General features: G+C 38.1%; 3 protein-coding genes across 4 annotated transcripts; all 3 read left to right on the plus strand.

Moving 5' to 3' along the window:
• The first annotated feature begins 16 nt into the window (after positions 1–16).
• Positions 17–6,398, plus strand: LOC149731945 (rab-like protein 6). Of its 2 annotated transcripts, XM_089885528.1 has the most exons (15): positions 17–192; positions 369–503; positions 685–732; positions 955–1,130; positions 1,262–1,368; positions 2,018–2,074; positions 2,631–2,736; positions 3,005–3,108; positions 3,174–3,375; positions 3,598–3,727; positions 4,065–4,224; positions 4,373–4,473; positions 4,675–5,090; positions 5,288–5,429; positions 5,680–6,398. In XM_089885528.1, the coding sequence occupies exons 1-15, from the start codon at positions 57–59 to the stop codon at positions 5,904–5,906; spliced, it is 2,247 nt and encodes a 748-aa protein (XP_089741654.1). In that variant the 5' UTR covers positions 17–56; the 3' UTR covers positions 5,907–6,398. The 2 variants fall into 2 exon arrangements, with proteins under 2 accessions (XP_089741654.1, XP_089741655.1); XM_089885529.1 differs by lacking the exon at positions 2,018–2,074.
• A 3,531-nt stretch (positions 6,399–9,929) lies between these two features.
• Positions 9,930–11,783, plus strand: LOC149731946 (cyclin-dependent-like kinase 5). Its single transcript, XM_089885240.1, has one exon. It carries the CDS (start codon positions 10,184–10,186, stop codon positions 11,060–11,062), a length of 879 nt encoding a protein of 292 aa, XP_089741366.1. The 5' UTR covers positions 9,930–10,183; the 3' UTR covers positions 11,063–11,783.
• LOC149731947 (enhancer of rudimentary homolog) lies at positions 11,776–12,646 on the plus strand. The gene is made up of 2 exons (XM_089885245.1): positions 11,776–11,915; positions 12,194–12,646. The coding sequence occupies exons 1-2, from the start codon at positions 11,825–11,827 to the stop codon at positions 12,406–12,408; spliced, it is 306 nt and encodes a 101-aa protein (XP_089741371.1). The 5' UTR covers positions 11,776–11,824; the 3' UTR covers positions 12,409–12,646.
• The last annotated feature ends 187 nt before the right edge of the window (positions 12,647–12,833 follow it).

Raw genomic sequence — 12,833 nt, forward strand, 5'->3', positions numbered from 1 at the left:
TGCTTTGCTGAAAAACTGATTAAACTCGCACAGAAACACTTTACTGGCCATGAAAAATGTTTACGTCGATTAAGAAGTGGGTGAAGAATGAAGAAACCAACGCAAACACGGGGAGAGTCGTTTCCCCACAAGGCATGCAAGCCATGAGGTCGGATCTACAGAAGAAATTTTCCAAGGGGGTTCAATATAATTGTAAGCTGGCGTTTAAATAGTTAAAGGTTTTCTTTTTATGAGCAAAACAAATAGATATGTATCCTACTAACGAAATGACGGATAAATAAGTCCTTGAATGAATGAAGGAGTGGTTTTGTTTCATACACGCCACTATTCAACACATGAATATATAATATGTTTAAACTACATTCCAGTGAAGATAGTGATTCGTGGCGACCGAAACACCGGCAAGACATGTTTATGGCAACGATTACAAGGAAATAAATTCACTGAGGAATATTCTCCAACACCAGAGATACAAGCTGCATCGATACATTGGAATTATAAAGGTGATGTTTAATCAACAACCAAGTAATTTGGTAACAAGTTTTTAGAAATCCATGTATTATTGTTCTATTTGAATTTGAAACTCCCGATCCCATTTAGAGGAAATATATTTTTTATTATACAATTGTTTGGACCAGATCGTTACTTATTCTGTTTGTTGAAGTTGAAATATTTCTCTTGCAGCCACTGATGATATCGTGAAGGTTGATGTTTGGGACGTGGTGGACCAAGGTAGTTATATGCGGCTACAATACATATGTCTGGGTAGACATANTATATGTCCTTTCGCAAGACACTTAACAACAACCCAAAGGTCACTAATAAGACAAATGGCAACTTTAACCTAAATCCTCTAACAAAGGACTTTTACCGTACAGGATAATATGTACATTAAGAATGGACTTCATGATTTCCAACTTTTCCACCTTACTGAAATATTTGCAATGTTTCCAGGAAAGTCAAAGAAATCGAAAGATTCACTGAAAATACGAAACGATGATGATGAAATAGATGACCTACAGTTAGACGCTAACTTTCTTGATGTATATAAAGGGGCCCATGCTGTTATTATGGTGTTTGATATCACCAAGAAATGGACCTTCAACTATATTGAGCGTGAATTACCAAAGGTGACATTGTGGCTTGTGTATCGTGTACTGATATCGGAGCAAGTATGGTTGAATGAATGGCAATCCTCGCTAACAAGTTACCACGTATGTAATTTGATTTATTACTTACAATATCCCAAACATACCTCCAGGTTCCTCCACATATCCCTGTGTTAATATTGGCCAACCATAGAGACATGGGGGACCATCGTGTGGTTGTTCTCGATGAAGTCCAAGCATTTGTTGAAAGTGTGGACAGGTAAGTGGTCATGTAACTTGTGAAAGCATCACCTTTTGCATTTAAAAGTTTGGTTTCAAACTTTGTGTAATGAATGAAATCAGGTGAACTTCTTGTAATTGTTGGCAGTTTAAAGTTAAATCTTAACCATTTACTTCATGTATGATCAGTATTATTGATTTTTATTGCAAATATTGATTCTTACTACATGCTATGTATTCCATGCATGATTGATGTTTTAGAAACATTATGTTTAGTTTAATAACCAACTAATCACTTGTAGGATGTTGTAAATAGGCACCAAACCTGGGGTGGCAGGGTGGGCAGGCCAACCCTTGAGTTTCTGCACTGCATTAATCAGTAAACATTACAACTAATAAGTTCGATTTGTTTCACAGCTGTGTCTAACTCTGCCTGCTTCCCCTGTGTTTGTATTGTTTGACATATAATGGCAAAAATTTTAAATATATTAACAAAACCTGGGGTGATAGTGTTGCTTTCTGTCATATTTGTTGGAATATACACAGCAGAGTAAAGGCTGCATAATAAGATTTTGGTGTCCTAAAAACTTTACATAACCCCTGTTTTAAAGTTACCTGCCCCCCATACACCACTAACATTGTATGGCAACTATATTGTAACTAACCCAACTATAAACTTATTGTGACAGGAGATTGTCAATTTATGAATCCAGGATCTACAAAACTTTAACCAATTCCTTAACTAGGTCTTGTATATTGGTTGACACTGTGTGTTCCTGTGTTCTGCATGTTTTCAATTTCATTTATATTTTCTATCAACATTATTATCAAGATATTTTCTATCCAGCTTGTGGTTACTTGGCTGTAATGCTTAAGGGTTTGAAAGATTTATTGATTTTTTTGATTCAAATTTACTTGTGGAATTCATTTGGCAGATTGTGCTGTTGAAAGTTTAGTTTTATCTTTATTTTAATTAAAACAATTAAAAATATTGTATTTCTTCACACACAATAGTTTTATGATAAAAACTTTAATGTTGTTTTAATTAAATAGTTAATTACATTCATAGTATTGTTTGTAGGGTGTAATGGTCACACCTTTTATTGAATAGGTTTTGTATTTTTGTTTTTTTTTATAAGCGTTTTATATACCGAGTTTAGTTTTACCGTTACGGTGTTCTATATTACTCCAACCTTCGTTACCAAAGATACCAATGCTTTTTTTCAAAAAGTTGAATGTTAATTTTAAGTAATTTATTTAAACCCCAAATCCCAATCCCCATTAATCCCCTTGCACCACCAGACCACCAGGGTCAGCCGGGGTTTCATTCTTGGAAACTTCAATGAAGGAAGGTTTTGGCCTCAAGTACATCCACAAGTTCTTCAATCTACCATTCCTGCTACTGCAGGTTGTTATATTGGTTGTTGTTGTGTTACTATTATTCTATGTACGGGTGAGAACCTGGGATTTAAACCAGAGTTGGTTCGTTACCCCTTACCCGATATTAAACTATTCGATGGACTTGATTTTCCTTTGTTACAAGTTGTATAACACATGATCTTGACTGTTATTTGGTTACGAGAATCGTCCAACAACTTAATGAGCATTAGATCAGGTCAGGTTACACGGAATCATAGTTGCACAACATTACAACCAACCCTTGTTTAAACTCCCAGAGAGAAAGTTTATTGAAACAACTTGAAACAAATCACTTGGATGTGGAGAGTTGTTTGGAGGAGTTACAAGTCGACGCGACATCTGAGGAACAAAGTTATCAAAGGTGGGTTGGGTCGTTTATAGGAGTAGAGAAATTTGATTTTCTAACTAACATGTTTAATCTCAAAGGTTCCAGGACCGATTAAAAGGCCGTCCAACTCCCACCACCCATGTTGCCCCAACCACCCATGTTGCCCCCACCACCTATGTTGCCCCCACCACCCATGTTGCCCCCACAACAACAGTGGTGAATGGACAACACAAACCACCCCCCATTGTAACCCCACCCCCCAACCAACCAACACCCCCTTCTACAATCAACCCCACACAGGTACGTTTGTTGTTGAGTTTAAACAGGTTTGTATATTGTAACAAATGTTGGGTTTGGTGGAATGTAGATATAAGAATCCTGCTTGAATATTCCATCACGAATACTTTGGTTAGCAGTGTTTTAAAACCACTACAAGTATTTCATCCATGGTGCTTTGTATTGTCTTTGATCCTTCTCATTCATGTATCAACCAACAAAGTACATGACCCTACATTGCCACAGGCACCAGCCAAACCCACCACCCCCACCACTGGTGGTTTATTCTCTCCTTCAGAGATGGTTGAGGTTCCACCACTAGATGGCGAAAAGGTTCAACCTGAAAAGCGAGGTTTCATGTCAAGGTTGTTTAGAGGTTGGTAGTTCGTCTGTGTGAACAAGAATGAATAAGTTTACATATGTTGTAGGAATGGAAATTGTTTGTTTTGTAATTTTAAAAGACCGTTGTTTTGTCTGCCATAAAGCAGAACATCATAAGGGCTTTTCTACACATACATCAACAACCACAATGATAGCAGCAAACCTTGGATCTATAACCATTAAGCTGCAGGCTGGCGTGAATGGCAGATGAAATGCCGGTTCTTTAAAGATAACAAACAAACCATTGCAGAAAGTCTTCTTTCCTACTTGCATTTGAACGGTTAAAGTTTTCTAAATTACAAATTAATCGGTTAAAACTATTTTTTAATCAGGTTCCACGAGACCTGAACCCACCCCCCCAGCCCCCACGCCCCCAACACACACCCCTATCAACAACCCCCCGGTGGTCAAATCTATTGATGAGTTTGTACCACACGATGGAGCTGTGGAGGATTTCCTCGATTCAATACCTGATGCTACAGCAACGAAAACGTGGGGAGTTTTAAAACTTAAGATATATTGTGCAGGGAGGGCAGGGATAGTTTGAAAACTTTTTACCTAAATTGATAGGATATTATGCAATACATACATAAGCACTAAACGTGATTAAATTGTGGTATAACATGTTGCATGTTGACAGCCAAGACAGCGATACCTCAAGTTCCGATGGAGATATTGGTAATCCTATGGTGGCGGGATATCAGGAGGAGCTTGACTCTGATGATCAAATACCAGATACTGGTGGGTGGGTTGTGTACAGTCACTATCACTATCATTGAAATTTGTCCTAATCACTCACAAAGTTACAAGTTTTTTGGTAACATGTGATCAACAATTGGCCAAACCCATGGAATATATAAAGGTTCCTAAATGTAATTAACTAAGGTTTATTCTTTCATAACTTCTTATAAATTGAATTAAACAACCATATTCCACCAACAGACAGCCACAAAATATACACGTACTCTGATAGTGATGGTGAATACACGGCCGATGCACAAGCAGGTCGCGTCAATCATCCAAAACAAAGGAATCGCACGAAACAAGCGTCACGTTTATCACCAGAGCAGCAACGTAGAAACGACGCAAATCTGCGAAGTTTACGAATCAGTAGTTCAGATGAAGAGGCTGTGCATGGTGGGGGGTTGGGTGAGGATCAACAACAGGTTACCACGATTGAAATGAGACAGACACCTAATAATGTTGAAGAACAAATGGAAGAAGATAAAGTTGAGGTGGAAGATCAACCTGATGTAGTTTACCAATTGGATGATTCGAAATATGATGATGTATTGAAAGATGGGGGATTGGTTGAGAGTGGTGAAAGCTCTGATGAAGATATGAATACCAATGTTATGGTAAAGTTAGGATTCTATATTTGTGTGAAGGATTAATTAAACAACTTAAACTTTACTAAATCAGAACACACAATTTATTTGCAATTATAAACAAGAATCTTGTTGCTCAAACAAATACTTCGTCGGCAAGACTTTTACACATATGTATAAATATAATATTTTATAAGATATCTATGTTAAGTTAATATTTCACCCAGGTATCGAATATTGTTGATGATATTTCATCGGGTGACGAACCCCCTCGTGTGTTGGGTGGTGTGGGGGTGGTTGATGGTTTGCAACTTCAATCAAGCGATTTTGACTTCCTGGAACAAATATCAACAAAACCTATCGATGAATGTAAGTTGAATCTTGGCAAATAAATTACGCAACAACCTTTCAACCTTGGCATGTTTGTAAATGTGCCATGTGTTTAAACTGCTCTTACAGAAAATCATTTCTACTCGTAACCAAATAACAGTCACGATCAAGTGCTTTGAAATACCTAACCTACAGAAATCGAACGAATAGTTTAAAAAAGATAAGATTCCGCCCAAAATGACATCATCAGTACCTGGGAAAATGGAAATAATAATATTTGTTTAATTAGCAATCAGTTCGAAAACTTCTTCCAAACCTGAAGAAAGAAGTCGAAAAAAGAAAAACAAATCTTCCAGTGAAGAGAAAAAGAAGCACAAAAGGAAGAAGGCAAAATCCAAGGAGATTAGTGGGAGCAATGAGGAGAAATCGTCTCGGAGGAAGAGGAGCAAAGAGAAGAAGGAAGATAATGATCTTGAAGCGTTCCTTGGTGGGGGGGAATCCTTTGACAATATTTAGATTTTTATCTTGCTTTGATTTTAAAGGTGCTATATATCAGCTTATAATGCCATACTTAAGTTATAAAGTTTTTACGAAATACACAGTGTAATCAGGGGGGTATCCGGGAGGTTGGGGTCAACTCGATTGTTATGGACCCGGGAAAACATGATTTGCGTTGCAGTAAAGCTCGATCATATGTTGTGGTGTCCGCACCCCTAGGTACAACCCCTGTGTAATATATCCCTGTTGTCGTCATTCAAGTTACTTTCGTTGTTTCAGTTAACTGAAGTTTATTTATCAATATTGTACCGACCCACTTGTATGAGTTATGTGTGTATAAAAACATTAATTATGCAGATGTGCAATAATCTACTTTCAATTTTGCTTCCGTATCTTAACACCAGTTTCGTTTCTTATAAAAGTAACTTTAGTAAAAGTGGCGAGTAACTTTATGTCTTAGTTACGAGTTACAATTTGTTTTCAGTAAATAAAGAACCAAGTTGGCTTGTATGTTTCTTGTTACCGATATTGAACAATGATAACAAAGTTGTGTTATTTTGGTAATAAAACTAGATAAGTCACTTCTACCTATCTTTCACCAGAGATTGTTATATTAACAAACATAGTATCTGCTACAGATATATTGTGTATGCTGTTGGCCACTTCGTCGAACAGCATTACTTTCTTGTTCGAATCAGAGACGTCCAACATGCAGTTTAAACTTCAATTAAGCATTTGGTCAAACCCGTCAGTCATCACAGGACGACTTTAAAGCAACTTATTTTATTTCTTGTATAATAGGTAACAATTAAACATCATATAACTAATAGGGTATAACTACCGCGACGACAATGTTGACAAGTGTGAACGCAAATACATCTCTTTATTGATCGTTTGTAACGAACGTACCCATTCATTAGAGCTAGGCTCTCTTGTGTTTAAATAGTCTAAAAAGGGAATTCCAAATTCACGAATCATTGTGAACTTAGTTTGTTACGTCATAATGTTGAACTGACATCATAATCAGTCCGCCATCCTACCTTGAAGCTGATTGGTCAGATTGCTCACGTGACTGACGCCTCGCACCAGCTGATTATTCGTCCTCGCTTTTCGATGGACGCCTTCTTCACACCACGTATCAGTTTAGATGAAGTTGGTTCTACACCAGATTACAAGTTGGAAGGTTTCAACACGTTTTCTTGCAAGATTTGAGTTAAGTATTGTTTCATTACTTCCATATTATATCTTAATACTTACTAAACATACGCCTTACGCTACTATATGCAGTAATATTATTGCCATACATTGTACATAGCAATACACGCTGGAGTTTTGTGCCTTGCGTTTATTATTTTAAACTTCTACATTCTATTTCAGGAATCACGACGGTTATTCATTACGTCACTCGTGACGTTCCGTCACAATCGTTGCGTTTTATGTTTATTACGTCACAGTTCACCACATTCGTGCGCGTTTTCGTTACGTCATTGCTGATATACACGCTTATTCTACGTCACAATGCGGTTTGTTCTACGCGTGCGTTTCGCGAGTTTGTTTTCATGGGGCCCCATGCGCGTTTTGTGTCGGCGCAAGGCACATTACTTGTATATTCTAATTATATTTGCGCTATGAGCGCGAAGCAAGAAGATCAAAGAATTGGTAAAGTATAAATCACAGTTGGCATTATTACGTACATAAGCTCTTTTCTAGAAACATCGACGATGTGACGTCATAGAAGTGGTAATGATGATGCAACAGAAGAACCCACTTCGTAAGTTCATTGTTTTGTCACAAATTAATTTTGAGTTGTAACGTAAAAAATTGCAGAACTTGGTACATGACGTCACAGAGGATCAAGCGGGTCATGGCATAATGCAAAATCGAAGGTAATTATGACGTAGTAATGTAGGAAAATGGGACTTGTTTTCATTTACTATTATCGTCCCATTTGGTAGTAAACAAATAGTATTTACTCAATTAAATAACCGTATCCTTACGATTTTAAAAACACGACCAGGAAATATGCGCTAATGGTTTCTTACCCGATAGTAGTTTATAGAAACCGATTTAACGTTTATTGTTGCAGAAAAGTCAGCGAATAAAGCTGCCGAAGAAAAGCGCAAGGTATTGTACATTATCATTGTTTATATTTAGCAACAAACGATAACTTTAGATTAAATTGAAATGCGAAAGAAACTGTGTAAAGTTGCTGCCTGTGACGTAACTATTACGTGACGTAGCTAACCATCTTACCTTGCAGGGGGAAGCAAAGACGAAGACGCCGATAACGGATACACGGTTTGAGGTTTGAGTATTATAAGTATGAGTTGTGTGTTGTATGTGTTTTTCTTGTCTGCGCTGCTGTATTCTTATTCTGCTGGACCTAATGTTGCCAGCTATTTTTAGTCAGTCACTACTATAGTGCATTTTGCATGTCTATGAAATATATGCAATCAAACTATGGCGTTAATCTTGCTGAATTAGATTTTGTTGTTGTACACTCTATTGGGTACTTTGTCTACAAAGGTCGAACCCTTCAGCGATTCTGTATTGTCCTGATCGCTTGGTGAGAACGCTGTGTTGGTACACAAATACTCAAGTAATATCAACACGCAGTATAATATGCGCATAGTAACCTTTTTAATGTAATGTAAAGTAACCTATTTAGTTATAAATTTCGTATAAAACTAACTTCCCCACGTGACTAACTTTATATTTAAACGTCATGTAGCGTGATTGGGACGATGGGCACGTCACAATTTCGCTACGACGTCGATACGGTGGGTCAGAGCATTGTCATGACCCTGCGTTCGGTGCGGTTACGTCAGTTTTGATTGAGTTACTTAACGGTCAGGTTGTTGCGTGGACGTCGCCGCCAGTGATGCTACGCTAGATATATAGGTCACTGTCGGAACAGTGATGCTACGCTCAGTTTTAGGTCACTGCCAATGCGGTTCGTAACAACCTGACGCAGTTTCGTGGCGGTCGATGCGGTGCGTAACATCCGGACGATATTATATCGTGTGAAGATACGACGAGAGTATCGCGGTACCAACATGGCGACTTAACCTTTTGATTGGGACATGCGGAGCTGTTGTTGGCTTCGACTCCTTGCGGTCGGACATTCAATATGGTGTACACTGCAGATGATTATCCTTCAGGATTTGAACCATATTTTATTTGTAGATGTTTCAATGATTATGTTCGCGTTAATTATTTTTTGACTACGTCCCCATTTTTGTATGATTGAGCTGTTCTGTTTGTTGCATGTTTGGCACATGTATGTCGCTGCACTCGTTGTACTATTTTTGTCTTTTTGTTGGTGTGTTCCTTACTATTTTTGTCTAATGGTTTGTTTAACCTTGCTTGGGTAAGGTCTATCCAGCAAAGGGTTTCTCACCATAGTAGAAACCCACTACCATTGGCTGGGGGCTTGTCGTGCCGTAGTGGCTTTCCACCAACGCCAGCCACATAAACTATAAAGGTATTTTAATCATGTTTTCATTTTGCAGACGTTTCTTCAATAAAAAAGTCGTCACCTTGTATATACTTTGTATTGTTGCAAAATAAAAATTCAAATTGTTGCAAAATAAAAATTCAAAACACTTAATTTCTAATTCATGGCTTAGTGGTATGACGTCAGACTTGTTACGTCATGTAAAAGTGACGACAAATCTGGTATGTGTCATTCCAAAGACTAACGTCACTGCGTAATTACCTATTCAATTAGCGCTAGTTCGTTTACTGAGGCCACCATGCCCCACCAGACCCTTGGCCGGATTAATCATAGAAATCTAAATACATAAACGCCAACTACCAAATAGTTTTGCCGCTAGCATAAAATTAGATGCGCATATATGATTAGACGTTAAACCGCGTTGATTGTATAATATGCACAAAGTTCGCGATCGCTACCGTACGTATAGGTAACCACCATTAGCATCGTTGCTTTAGTTTAGTAACGTTAGGTCTGTGTGATACCTTGGCGTGAGTTAATGGAGAACACAAACGTCATCGCTTAGTTTGGTTGACTCGAACACCGTACTCACTTTATCTTTGCAGGTGGGCAACGCTCTACGAGGCCTCCGATGAGCTGGGAGGATTCTGTAATTTCAAGCATTCTTATAATATAACGTGCTTATCCATTATAGCCCCGCACTCTTGTTGTCTGTAATCTTTTTTTGTCGAAAACATCCTTAAATTTCCAAACCCTACGGTTTTCGCCAAATTTGCGCTTCTTGTTTTTGCAACAATTGATTTTAAGTTTGAAGAAAAGCTAAGAAGGTTTGAATAAAATGCACAAGTATGAAAAGATCGAAAAGATTGGCGAAGGAACCTACGGGACGGTGTTTAAAGCGAAGAACCGTGAAAGCGGGGAAGTTGTTGCTTTGAAACGAGTCCAACTTGATGACGACGACGAGGGGGTTCCAAGTTCAGCGCTCAGGGAGATCTGTATTCTGAAGGAACTTAAACATAAGAATGTTGTTCGACTGCACGATGTGTTGCATAGTGAACGTAAGATGACGTTGGTCTTCGAATATTGTGAGCAGGATTTAAAAAAGTATTTTGATTCTTGTGGTGGCGAGATTGACAGGCCAACCGTGCAGTCGTTCATGTACCAACTGCTCAAAGGTTTGGCTTTCTGTCATCAACAAAACATTTTACACCGTGATCTAAAACCACAGAATCTTTTAATCAACAAAAACGGTGAATTAAAACTTGCTGACTTTGGTTTGGCTCGTTCCTTTGGTATCCCAGTTCGTTGTTACTCAGCCGAGGTTGTTACGCTGTGGTACCGACCCCCTGATGTTTTGTTTGGTGCTAAGCTTTACTCCACCACCATCGACACATGGAGTGCTGGCTGTATTTTCGCTGAGATATCTAACGCAGGGGTTCCCTTGTTCCCCGGCAACGACGTCGAAGATCAATTGAAACGAATCTTCAAAGTCCTCGGGACTCCAACCGAGCAATCTTGGCCAGGGGTTTCAAAACTCCCTGACTTTAAGATCTTTCCCCTCTACCCCAGCAACGCGCACTGGGCGGCCATAACACCACAATTGTCATCCAGCGGACATGATCTCTTGAAATGTTTGATTGTAGCGAATCCTAGCGAACGACTAACAGCATCCAATGCATTGAAACATCGATACTTTGACGACATACACACCAGCTGACGTTATTCACCATTAACACATGATTCACACAATCACATTTATTACAAAAATACCTAATTTAACAAGATTGGGAAACAAGATTTTACAACTGAAATCAATTTTCTGAGGCTAATATCTGAGGGTTTTTATGGCAGATTTAATTTTTAATTTTGCAGATATTTTTCTAAAACCAATGTTTTGCATTTTCTCTAGTCTTTGAGTTTTGTTAATGTCGGCAACTTGTTTGCGTTCTTCAAAAACATTTATTGATATTTACCTTTGAAGAAATCCTCACAAGTTTATTTTTGTTAAGAAGCTTTTCTTGTTTTACTGTTATGTTTGTTTTAGATTCTGCTGTGTATTCAAGAATTAGAAGAATGAATTTCATTATCGTAATGTATTTCATGCTTGTGCAATATAACATAACATATAGCTATTTGACATTCCCATATTTTCATTTAAACAGAAATATTTTGCTTTTATGTTCCCCTACCAAGCTAAGCTAAATGTTTAAAGTATTTAACTTGGTCTTGCTTCACTTAACTCTAATGTACCTTGTGTAACTATCTGCATAGGCACCAAACCTGGGGTGGCAGGGTGGGCAGACATACCCCTGTAATCAGTAAACATTACAACTAATAAGTTCGATTTGTTTCACAGCTGTGTCTAACTATCCCTGCCTCCCCTGTGTTTGTATAGTTTGACGCCTATGTCCTAACATGCAGAATTCTTTTGCTTTCAGGTTTAGTTTCTTAGCGTTCTGTAGATTTTATTTCCACCATAATGTCTCACACCATCTTGCTTGTTCAACCTACCAAGAAACCAGAAGGTCGAACTTATTCGGATTATGAATCGGTGAACGAATGCATGGAAGGTACGCAACATGGTTGACTTGTTGATAAGGACCTGTAAATATTTCTTCAAAACTGCCACAGTTGGTTGGTGCACCTCTAGCCCAGGGGTTACCATAAGCGCAACGCTGCTATCATTGTGGGCGTGTGTCATTGGGCAAGACACTTAACGGCTTCAAAAAATGGGTTGTACAAATTGTCAGCCATTAAGAAAAATACTTTGGTGAATATTGAATAATTAAGTTAAAAGATTGGCAATGAGATGAAGTAGTTTTATTTCTTGCCTGTATTATGTCAACAGGTGTTTGCAAGATATACGAAGAACATTTGAAGAGAATGAACCCGAACTGCCCGTCAATAACGTACGATATTAGTCAGTTGTTTGACTTCATCGATGAACTCGCCGATCTTTGTTGTTTGTGCTACCAGAAGAACACACTCACATACGCACCTTATAACAAGGATTGGATCAAAGAAAAAATCTACATCTTACTCCGCAAGCAGGCCGGCAAATAATTGTACAACGAGCAGAGTCGGACAATTTCAACACCGATGTTTAAACAAAGTCTCCGTTGTTATATCATCACTTGACCGAAACATTTACAAAGCAATTTCATGAAGGGGTGTTTAAACTTATTCATATTGTGATTAAGTACTTTAGTAGTAGATTAGATGAACTCTTGGTTTTAAATTAAACTTTAAAAAACCTGTAATAGAAGTGAAACAATGTAAATAAAGTATGAAACATGTTTTAGCAGTATTTTAAGTTGTTGCCGAACCCACCCAACCATAAAACATGTGAGACAATGTTATGTTTAATGCGGAGGTGGAAAGACAATGACACGCTGAGATATATGGTTCTAATGTTACCCTTTCAACAAAGCTGTATGCTACGCGAGCCACCATAGTATGTATGTGTGTGGTTTGTGTTCCATGTGGAT

Source organism: Ciona robusta, chromosome 9, assembly GCF_009617815.1.
Source record: "Ciona robusta chromosome 9, ASM961781v2".
In the NCBI taxonomy this organism is placed as follows: domain Eukaryota; kingdom Metazoa; phylum Chordata; class Ascidiacea; order Phlebobranchia; family Cionidae; genus Ciona; species Ciona robusta.

Coding starts and splice junctions, on each gene's coding strand:
- LOC149731945 (XM_089885528.1), top strand. CDS start 57: ATGTTTACGTCGATTAAGAAGTGGGTGAAGAATGAAGAAACCAACGCA. Junction 1,131..1,261: donor TTGAGCGTGAATTACCAAAG/GTGACATTGTGG, acceptor ACATACCTCCAG/GTTCCTCCACATATCCCTGT. Junction 2,737..3,004: donor TACCATTCCTGCTACTGCAG/GTTGTTATATTG, acceptor TTAAACTCCCAG/AGAGAAAGTTTATTGAAACA.
- LOC149731946 (XM_089885240.1), top strand. CDS start 10,184: ATGCACAAGTATGAAAAGATCGAAAAGATTGGCGAAGGAACCTACGGG.
- LOC149731947 (XM_089885245.1), top strand. CDS start 11,825: ATGTCTCACACCATCTTGCTTGTTCAACCTACCAAGAAACCAGAAGGT. Junction 11,916..12,193: donor GGTGAACGAATGCATGGAAG/GTACGCAACATG, acceptor TTATGTCAACAG/GTGTTTGCAAGATATACGAA.